Source organism: Heteronotia binoei, chromosome 5 (assembly GCF_032191835.1).
Source record: "Heteronotia binoei isolate CCM8104 ecotype False Entrance Well chromosome 5, APGP_CSIRO_Hbin_v1, whole genome shotgun sequence".
Lineage (NCBI taxonomy): Eukaryota > Metazoa > Chordata > Lepidosauria > Squamata > Gekkonidae > Heteronotia > Heteronotia binoei.
In genome coordinates this window covers 120334500-120345939 of record NC_083227.1, presented here as the reverse complement: position 1 = coordinate 120345939, position 11440 = coordinate 120334500, and the positions used below count along the sequence as shown (strand labels likewise).

The window sequence follows — 11440 nt, the reverse complement described above, 5'->3', positions numbered from 1 at the left end:
CCACAGCTTCTTCAATTTCACTTGGAGGAGCCTCAGGTTTGACATCAGTTTGGATGCTCTGATTTGACACATTAGGCTTGCCACATTGCCCTGTGCTGTTGGAATTTCCGGATTTTGCATTGAGACAAGATTGCTTCACCCTGCCACACTGCAGCCCTAATCAGGATTAGATTCATGCAGCATTTTTAAATCTCTTTAAAAGGGTGGCATCCATGAGTCCAACCCATGGACACCTTCACATTTAGTTTGGCCCTGAGGCTAAAACAAAAAACTGCTTTCCTGATAGTGGGAAACAAATTTTCTGAGAGGTCTTGCTGTTGATCATTTGCATCGGGTCAGGCTGAATTTCTTGGAAAACCCAACCTGAAATTCTGCCACAATAGCTGGTTTCCTGTCAGCCTGAATATTGGAAATATATACTCATAGTAGAAGCTAATATACCTCTACAACACATTTGTAATGCAATCAAAGCCATTAGTCACCTTGAATGGCAATCTGGATATTAGCATTCCTCTGTATAATGCAAATGTTACGTTCATTTTAATTATCTTCAAAAGGCACAGTGCATTCTGAGCTCTGTCTTCTGATAAGTACTTTTATTGCATTGATACAAAAGTCACTGCAAACAACAGTCTTCTGATAATGGAAACTCAGAACATATTACATTGGTATCTTCAGGCTTCTTGCTGGGAAATCACTTGACATAATCATCTTCCCTGATTCCTGTGATTATCAGAATAGAGGAAGTAGACTGTACTTGAAGAAGGTCATTCAGATTTTTTTGGCAATTCAGGGATGTTTTCTGAGGCATTCTTATTGGCCCTTGATTGCCTAAACATTTTGTCTGTTCCATGCAGATAGTCAAACCAGCCCAAAACTCCATAACACTCATTGAATCTGGGGGGAAAGTGCAAAGGGGAGTTAGTGGTTTGATGGTGCAGAAAATTCCTTTGTATTATTTCCTCACATTTAATCAGTGGTCGTTCCCCTCCATTTCATTCTCACCACTTTTGTTTGCAGTCCCCATTCTGCCATTAGAAAGTGTGATATGACTTAAAGGTGGTATTCTGGGGCAGGACGCATTGCCTGCACTGCAGTCATTTGTGGCAGCAGGAGATTGGTTGAGCATATCACAGCCTTATGTATGATGGTAGCTGCTCAAAGTAAACAGTTTAAATTTATATACAGAGGTTTTGGGGTTTTTTTTGTAGCAGGAACTCCTTTGCATATTAGGCCACACACCCCTGATGTAGCCAATCCTGGAGCCTGAAGTAGGCCCTGTAGTAAGAGTCCTATAAGTTCTTGGAGGATTGGCTACATCAGGGGTATGTGGCCTAATATGCAGTGGAGTTCCTACTACAAAACCCCATATAGAGAGACGTTTGAAGATTTTGTTTCAATGTCAGGAGTCCAGTAGCACCTTTAAGACTAATAAATTTTATTGTAGCATAAGTTTAAAAAAAAACCACAGCTCTATCAGATGTATGAGAGCTGTGTTTCTCAAATCTTACACTGCAATAAAATTTGTTAATCTTAAAGTGCTACTGGACTCTTTTACTATTTTGATGCAACAGACAAACAAAGCTAACTCCTCTGGATCAATATGTAAGCCTATGTGAGAAACGTACAAAAATATAAGAACAGATGGCTTCAGTTTAGAGGGATACTTCAATTTGGAAGTGTTAGGGCTATGGTGAAAGGGATACCAGAACAGATTTTTTTGAGCTTTTAGTAAATAGTTTTATTTCTCGTCTTAAACATTTGTATTGTATAGTCAATCCTTATGGGTTCAAGAAGTGCCTTGTAATAGTAATAAACATTACAGTGTTTATTACTCCTAGCATCACACTTAGTTGTGAACTGAGTTCCCACTTTTGTCTATGCCTTTTCGCTTCTGCCTCTTTGGACCCAATTCAGACAGGACCACGTGTGATGGGAGTTAGGCCCCTCCCCCCCCCCAATTTTTCTAATATAAAATTGTCCCGAGGAAAACATGATAGTATTGATGTGTGTGTTTTTAAAAGCTAGAATGCTTTGTTCTTTGAACTCCCAGTGCCATGTGTACTGGTACCCTAAAACAAGCAAGTCCAGGTGAGTGAACTTCCACCATAAGGAACTTGTTTATGAGATGCAGCATCCCACTCCCTATTCCCTGTGCTCATTCACTTAACACAGAGAGTGAGTCTATCTGGAAAAATCTTAATTGTCATGCAGGAATATATGGGAGAAGTTGGTTTTATTGAACATATTCCCATTGATGAACAATGATACATTTTTAAAATTAATCCATCATGAGCTCCTGCAAGATGCTACAGATTGAGAGAAATTGTTCAAGTCCTACCATTCAAGGGATTGCTTGTTTTAGTACACACTGGAACATTTCTAAATTACTTCCTAAGATCCCACTGTTTGCAGCTGTACCTGGAGACTTGCATGATGCCTTGCTGGTTTGGGTTTAAAAAAAAATTATCTGAATATATGCCAGGTACATAGTATACAAAATATGAATATGGATACAATGAAGACTAAGTGTGTATAGCCCATTCCAGTATGCTGTTGACTACTGCCTGCTAAATTCAGTTTTAAAAGGCAGCACAGCTTTTAGTATCTTTGTGTACAGTTCTGGTCACCGCAACTCAAAAAGGGTATAGCATTGGGAAAAGTCCAAAAAAGGGCAACTAGAATGATTAAAGGTTTGGAACACTTTCCCTATGAAGAAAGGTTAAAACACTTGGGGCTTTTTAGCTTGGAGAAACATCTACTGCGGGGTGACATCATAGAGGTTTACAAGATTATGCATGGGATGGAGAAAGTAGAGAAGTACTTTTCTCCCTTTCTCACAATACAAGAGCTCATGGGCATTCAATGAAATTGCTGAGCAGTTGGGTTAGAACAGATAAAAGGATGTACTTCTTCACCCAAAGGGTGATTAACGTGGAATTCACTGACACAGGAGGTGGCGGCGGCTACAAGCATAGCCAGCTTCAAGAGGGGATTGGATAAAAATATGGAGCAGAGATCCATCAGTGGCTGTTAGCCACAGCGTATTGTTGGAACTGTCTGGGGCAGTGATGCTCTGTATTCTTGGTGCGGGGGGGGGCAAAGTGGAAGGGCTTCTAGCCCCACTTGTGAACCTTCTGATGGCACTGGGGGGGGGGGGGGTGTGTGGTTTGCCACTGTGTGACACCGAGTGTTGGACTGGATGGGCCATTGGCCTGATCCAACATGGCTTCTGTTATGTTCTTTGTGAAGATGCAGTCTTGGCAATATCCTGATTTCAGAGTGTCCCAGATTATATGAATACCAAGGGGTAAAGAATTGTAAAATAATATGAAAAATTATAGTAAGACACATATGACAAAAAGGTTATATATAGCATCTGTTTGACTGAAAAGCTCTGCAGCCTCAGCTGACTGAACATCTCTGCTCACATAATTATTAAAACTAAAAGCTGCCCACTGACATGCTAAAATTTCTGTAGTACTTGGTTGCTTAGCTCTCAGTGTGCTGTTAATCCACAAAGACTTTAGAGTAGCTAACCCAAAGGCAGACATGGGGAAACATTATGTCAATAAGAATTCTCATAACATCAAAGCAACTAAAACAATAATAATACCATGGTATAAGTCAGAACCAGTGTTCCCTCTAAACTGAGTTAGCATGAGCTAGCTCACAGATTTTTGTCTCCAGTTCTTTCATTTTTGTCTTAGCTCTGGAGCACCATAATTTATGCAGTAGCTCACAACTTTAATGCCAGTAGCTCACAAAGTAGAATTTTTGCTCACAAGACTCTAGCTTAGAGGGAACATTGGTCAGGACACACATTTAAAGGATGATATCCAGAGACGCAGATTAATCTGACAATTCTCATTAACAGGAAAAAAACTGCTTGGTGTCCAAGACATCCAATATCCAGCCTGACAGAGTTCTAGAGAACTCAAAAGCTTGCACACTGTTTTGTATCATTTTGATCCATCATAAGAAAAAGTACTGAGTGGCTTTTTGTTAAGAAAAACACAGGCCATGATTACAAATGTAAGACTGCATATTAGCCAAGTTAAAGATGTCCGTTCTTATCTTGACACCCCACAGATATGTGAAAAGAAAGTGGAATTTCAGTACGTTAAATAACAAAATATAATTACTTGAGATGATGGTAGTCATGGAATTCTGATGAGGGCAGTAATGGTAAATTGTAGCCACAGTGTGAAACTGAACCAAACAGAATTGTAAGAACCAGCCATGCCATGATTGAAACAACATGAGATCCAAGGAGAACAGGGCCAGTCAGCAAAGGTATCATAACTGAAATCTGGAATTAAAACACAACTTATAATCATATGTTCGTTATGATAATGTACATAAGCTTCTAAAGGAGTATCTTCCAAGGATCATTTAAAAACTATTCTAAAATAAGATTATCAGGTCTCTGAAGTGTTGAAGTACCATTTGCTAGGAAATTTAATCTGCTGTAAGACATGGATAGGACCCAATTTAATGTTTTGGTGGGTGCAAGGATTCCCATTCATAGATAGTGGTTTTCCCATCTGCTACATTCCATGTTCCAGTGGGGGGCTCCAAGAAAGGATTTCAGGGGGCATTTGAGGCTGCTGTTGGGCAGGGGGAGGCAGGAAATCTGTGCTCCATTAGTGGAAATCCTTGTGCCTGCAAAAAATCTAGTCAGGATCTTAGCATGTGTGTTTTACATGTAGATTCAAGATTCTTGATACAACTACAGATTGTCTGTGAACCTGAGTTTCATGTGAACCTGAGTTTCATCACTGATGCTCTGTGCAGTCCCACATGGGGACTGTGCATCAGATAGGTCTTTACAGCAAAAAGCTGCACCAGAGTCAGAAACTAATCCTCACCTAGGGACCAGGCCTTGAATTCAGCAGGAGCTCACAGGAGCACAGCTCCTGAACCATTCTGAGGGTTCCCCCTCCCACCTTGTCCATTGAATAGTAGGTGCAGCTGCATAACAGTCCCTGGATGAGTTCCACCACCTATTTTTCTACAAAATGACCCCTGCCAGGGACCATGTGCTCCTGCACAGTAGTGCCCCTGGCCCTACTTTCAGTTCCTCTTTTGCTGCTGAAGGAGAAGGTCATGTTTTTGGAGTTTCCAGCTACAGTCGAGCAGATTTCATCCAGATTTATTGAAGCTACATTGGCTGCTGAGTTCCTTCAATGGCTCTGAAGGCCCTTTTCAAGAAGTGCTCCTGATGTGCAGCAAAGATTACCCAAGCTGACAAACACAAACCTTGTCTGTTCTGATTGGGTGAATCAGAATGTAAAGCCTGTCGATGCTTCACCCCTAATGCTCATGGGGACAGGGTATCAAAACTTGAGGCAGCACTGTGGAAGAAAGCTCTTAAAACCTCAGACCTCTCATCCAAGTCAGTCCCGGAGCAAGCTCCCAATTCCATGTCTTCACCTCTCAGATCCATGTTTCAGTGGATCTGATGTTGGTCACTTCCCTCAGGCTCATTGCACCACTTCTGACCCACCAGCTAAGAAGGCTAAAGGCAAGACAAAGGAAAGGCGTAAATCGGCTCCCCAGCAGAATGCTCCCATCTGCACTCCTAAGCCAATGGCAATCTTGCAGGAGAAGCCCAGGATTCCATCTCTGGGACAAAGGTCTCTACCTGTTTCTATCTCCAATGGGGACAGGAATACTGGCTTACCACATGGCCAGGTTCCACTTGAATCTGATCTGAAGCAAATGGGCACAGTTCTGAAGCCTCAGCACCAACCACCTATGCAGTGGCCTTCACATCCTTACATGATGCCTCCAAGATATATGGAGGAATAGGGTGACAACTTCACAAGTCCCAGGGATGCGAGTTTATATCACTACCCTAATTGGGTGTCGTATCCGCCTTCAGCAACCATCTCACATAGGCCATGTTCTCCTATTCCTGCAGTGAAAGGAAAAAAACAGTGATTGAACCTGACAGAACATCAGATCTGAGCCCAGACAAGAGATGAGGTGAGCCATTTCCAGCATCTGCTATGAAGGATCTCCAAATGTTTGGAGAATAGATTATTCATATGGCCCGGTCTCTCGAGAAAGAAGTCATTATCTCGGAACACAAACTCAAAGATAGTCGCCTCTATTCAGTTTCCTGGGATTATTGCTCGGTGTTGGAGGGCCTTGAGGATCTCATGCAGGAACTCTGGCAAAAATCTACATCTCTCCAGCCTACCCCTCAGAAGGTAGAACATTTTTATAAGATCAAGGAGGAGCCATTTAACTATTTGACATCTCCTCCTCCTTCCTCCTTGGTTATGGAGGAGATGCAGCCAAAGTGCTGTCAGGCCTACCAGTCTTCTACAGACAGGGAAGAGAAAAAACTGGATGTCCTGGGTCGAAAATTGTATTCTTCAGCAGCATTAGATTTCAAAAGTGCTAACTATGAAGCCATTATGACTGGTTATCAGCTCTTCTTATGGGAGAGGATTCTTCTATTCCTGGAACTCTTGCCAAAAGATAAGCATTCCCTCACTCAAGTTCTGCATACGGTGGCCAGCAAAGATTTCGAACTTTTGAAGCAACAAATTAATGCAGGACAGCATTCTGAAGATTCAGTTGTGCAGGCCATGGCAAGCTCCATCATGCTCAGGTGCCATGAGTGGTTAAGATCAACAGCAGATCCAGGTAGGACTCCAACTGGACTCCAACTAAGATCAACGGCTTAACTTAAGGAGATCAGGCTTAAAGTTGAGGACATACCTTTTGAAGATTCCACTGTTTTCTCTTCCACCCTGGAAAGGCGTAAATTTCTTGAAATTCAGATTCTGGTCTGTTGTGCAGATAAGATGTTAGCTTTGATATTGTCATATAATCAGTTAATTGGTTTTTCCAGTCAATCAATTTGGGTACATTTCAGCTTTCCATTTAGATGCAGATACCACTCTTGCCACTGTCACCATGTATTTAAATAGTTCATGATGAATTTTTGATACATTACATGGTAATATATTTAGTAGCATATTTTTTAGATTCATTGGGAAGTTAACTTTTAATATCTTTTATTTCTTCATGAACCTTTATCCAGTTTTTTTGGTGTTGTTGCAGGACCACCACATATGATACAATGCTGAATCTATACTCTTGCATTTCCAACCTCCAGCATTGTAGGTCTTGTTAGCGTCTGCAATTTCTTTGGGTGTGATGTACCATCTAAAGAACATTTTATACCAGTTCTTCTTTAGGGTTTTGGATTCAGTAAACTTGATTTATTTTGTCTGTAAGTTTTCCCTCTGGCTCATTGAAATAATCTCTCCAAAGTTCTTCATCCATTTGATCATACAATCTTTCACTTGTTCTGTTTCATATTGCAATAGTATTTTATACATTTTTCCTAATAGACATTTTAGGTCAGATCAGATGAATTTGTGATACTTTGCAAGAACTGTAAGAACTGAGTTTAGATTTGCAGGAGAGAAATATGAATCTGTACAAAGTCCACAGCAAGACCGAGTGTCTTGTTGATGTTTGTGGGAAGAAAAGCACTGTTTCAGGTTCATATTTATAAAAAACCACCAAATTAAAAAGAAAACTTCCAGGTCTTTATTATAAAAAAAAACACTTGAGACAATAAAAAAACCTGCAATTTAAGGGTGTCCCATTGCATAGAAAAATCGAATTGATGATCCACCAGTCTCCCCAGATGCATTATGATCAACTTAAAATTTCTCTTTGGAAATGGCTGATTTTAAAAGAAGACACAGAATTGTCAAAGTGTGGAAGAGTTCTGGATTCTAAGAATTGGCTAGCAAACTCAAGGAAAACATTTTCTATGGGGAAGAAGAAATAATGCACATATTATTTCAGCTAGCTTTTAACTGAAGCTGCCGAGATATTAGATCTAAATGTATGTCTAAGAACACTGAATGCCATCTGTAACTAAATGGAAATTAGCACCAAATTGTTTAAGTTGTTTTAACTGATTTAACTTAATGCTTAATTTAATTGTTTTATCTTAACTTTATTGTGTATTGTGAGCCACCCTGAACCCGCTTCTGTAGGGAGGGCGTAATATAAATCGAATAAATTAAATTAAACTAAACTAAACATTGGCATGAAGATTTCAGCTCAATGAAAGATAAGCCATTCAAGCCATTCAGAGAAGAAATGCCCAAGAAACTGTTTCAGATTTGGCACACTCCCAAAACAATAGAAATATCCTCCAGTGAGTATGAAAAAGGATTTTCCCAGATAAACTTGATTGTCACTTCAGAAAGATCCTCCTTGTCAGTCAAAACTATAACATTGTGATTGTTTATAGAAATTGTTGGACCTCCCTTAACAATTTTTGATCCAACAAAGTATGCTAAAACAAGATGGCTTTAAGGACATTATTCAGCGTTAGGCACCAAAAGCAAGACCCAAAAAAGAACTGAGGAAGCTGGTCACTGGTGACATGTCTAAAGTTTGGAAACCACTTTAAAGTAGGAATAAGTCCATAGAGCATGAAAATAATATTGTTTCGCAGAATCCCATGTGTTTCTCCTTCATTTCTATCTTGAGAGTTCCGGCAGCTTTTTTCCCAGGGGGAGAAACATGGTTATAGGCAAATGCAACTTTGTTTTTCTCTTGATATGGGTGTTAGTCCTCCAGAATGAGTGATCTGTTTAGTAGATATAATTGCTCCTAAACACCCTCTCCTACAGATATGTGACCATGTGGCTCCCTGCTTTTCTGAGGAGTTGAGGTGATGAAATAGCAGGGACAACAACTAGTGCAGCAGTAGAAGACCTAAACCACAGCCACTAAAACATGAAATCCTGTTTACAGCCTGTGTACACTTTCCCATCTGCTCAGTGTTGTCCAGTGATTTTGTTCTAAATTGGGAGAGGCTTATTACTAAATTAAACTATGGCTTAGAAATAAATTAAATTAAACCATGACTTAGAATTCCAGATTGTGCGGAAGAAACAAAGTCCATTTTGCCCAGAAGGCCTATACTTACACATCACATCAAATTGGGCTTGGTAAGCTTCCAAACACCCTGCACTAGTGTTTTCCACATGGGGCAAGGTTTGTGTGATTTCCCATTTGCCCAGTTGTGGCCATTTCCCATCACCACACCATCATGGCCTTTTCAGGGTTTATTTTTTTTAAATCAGGAACTGAATGTTGTATCAGTCTGTGTATCAGCCTCATGAAATTTCAGTTTCTTTCTCTTTTTTAAAGTTTCTAGCCCCGTCAATTGTAGGGGAAAGGCATATCTGCTATGAAACAGACAACATACTTCATTTTTAAGCAGAGAATTCAGAGAACCTGATACATATATTTGTTATAATGACATGAAATTCAATTGCTGATCAAGAAAACAGTCTTTCTACACACACACACCCATATGGTAATGACAGCTACAGATTCAGGGGAAATGACTGTCCTATAGGTCAGGGGTGGGGAACATTTTTTCTGCCAAGGGCCATTTGGATATTTATAATATCATTCACAGGCCATACAAAATTATCAACTTAAAAAACAGTGCTCCATCGAGGAAGAAAGATTCAGGCCAGCAAAATTAATGCAAATAATTGTTTTTTTATGTGAAGTCATATGCAGAGAGCCTAATTTGGCACACACACACACGGCCTGCCACCCTAGGCAAATGCCTAGGTCCAGGTCTTCTTTTTTTGTAGAAAAAGCCCATTAGCATATTAGATCACATCCCCTAATATTAGCATATTGGACTTTTTCCAATCAAGATGGCAATGAGGCAGGAGCTTGGGTGCTAAAGCTCCTGAAAACTGAAACTGAAAACGTATGCTTCCACATGCCTGTATAGCTGCACCAAATGGCGGACCTAGTAATTTTTACTGGGGAGAGGTGAAGAGTGAAAGTTTAACAACCCGGAGGGTTCCTCAGAGCGTCAGTTAAGTTTAATTCCTACCATTTCGGCAAGTTGGGCCTGACATGGATGTGGAGGACTGCCGAGGCTGTGGTCTGGAGTGTGGGCGAGGTCGGGCAGGACCGAGTGGAGAGCGGAGCCGGGTGGACCCGTGCAATGAGCAGAATGCTGGGCGCTGGCGGGGTTGGACACCAGGAGTGGAACATTGGCGGTGGTGATCGGCGGTGGCTGTGGTGCCTCTGGCTTGGCGAGGAGGGCTTGAAACAGCCATCCTGGATGTTGACGGGCCCACGAGCGAAGTGGAGGGCTACAGTGACCGTCTTGAGTGCCATACGACTCCACGAACGGAGCTTTGGAGCCCTTACTGGGTGGCGGGGGGGCACGAGGCGGGGTCTTTACCCCCCCAGGTCTTCCAGGCTGCATGGGGGGATCACCGAGCTCAGGCCTCCGCTTGCTCTATACCTTGCTACACGACTGCTGCACTTAGCCCTGCACTTTATCCCACAACTACATCTGAGAAACTGGGGACCCTGCTCTTGCACAAACCGCAAATTGAGGAGAACTTTACATGGAAGCACAACAGCACTTTACTTTGTGACAACAACTACCTCCAACTATCTACGAACTGCCAGTTTTATAATTGAGTTGAGTTGATAATCTGCTAAATGTTGGATTGTTTTAGTTAATTAACATATTTATTTGGATTGATTGGCTTTAGATAAATATATATATATATTGGCAAATTAATTAAGGGTGTTTTATTGTTAGAGTTGGGTTTTATAATTAATAATTAGCCATCAGAATTAAATTAAGTATTTTAGCCAATTAATTTATAAGGGAGATTGTGGGTTGGGTTTTTAACTGGGTTGGTTAACTTTAGAATTGGCAGGTTGATAGGTTAAGGGAACTGACTAGCAAGGCAAAGTGGATTGGGGAGTTAATAAATTGTAGGGTGTGAGTTGTGCTCTGCATTGGCTACGACAGAAGTAGAGACCAGTGGGGGATGACTGGCCTGGGGATTCCAGTACTCCTGGGGAGGGGGAGGTATGATGGTGGGAACAGACAACGATACAAAGGAAGGAGACTGAGACCCGATAGTGCTCGACAGCCTTCCAGTCTGTGCCCCATCCCGAGGGTGACAGGTAGTGAGGCCAGGTTGAATGACTCGCCTCCATCATTGGTGTTATGCAATGCCAGGTCCATAAATAATAAGACCTCCGTCCTCCGAGAGTTTCTGCTCGAGCAGGATGTGGACCTGGCTTGTGTGACTGAGACCTGGGTGCGAGAGGGAGACACAGTGGCCCTCTCCCAAATGGTTCCCCCAGGTTACTCAGTCTTTCACCAATCACAGACCAGCGGGCGGGGGGTAGGGGTGGCCCTATTCATATGAGAGGCTTACTCCTTTAGGGTTCTCCCAGCCCCAGAGATCAATGGTATTGAATGTGCCATTCTGGCGTTGGATGTTGGGGAGGGGTTGCCGATTTGGCTGGTGTACCGTCTGCCTAACGCACCAGCCAGTGCCTTACCATCCCTGATCAAGGCCGCAACAGGCTGGGCATTGGAGTACCCAAG

At 41.8% G+C, this 11440-nt stretch overlaps 1 protein-coding gene across 1 annotated transcript in view; it reads right to left on the bottom strand.

The window, feature by feature from the left end:
* Positions 1 to 575: 575 nt before the first annotated feature.
* Positions 576 to 11440, bottom strand: part of FAXDC2 (fatty acid hydroxylase domain containing 2) — a 57494-nt gene continuing 46629 nt past the window's right edge. Inside the window, exons 10-11 of the mRNA XM_060240278.1 lie at positions 4146 to 4312; positions 576 to 897 (exon numbers count right to left, since the gene is read on the bottom strand). Coding sequence (XP_060096261.1) covers positions 768 to 897; positions 4146 to 4312 — 297 coding nt within the window. The 3' untranslated portion in view covers positions 576 to 767. The remainder of the gene's footprint in view (positions 898 to 4145; positions 4313 to 11440) is intronic.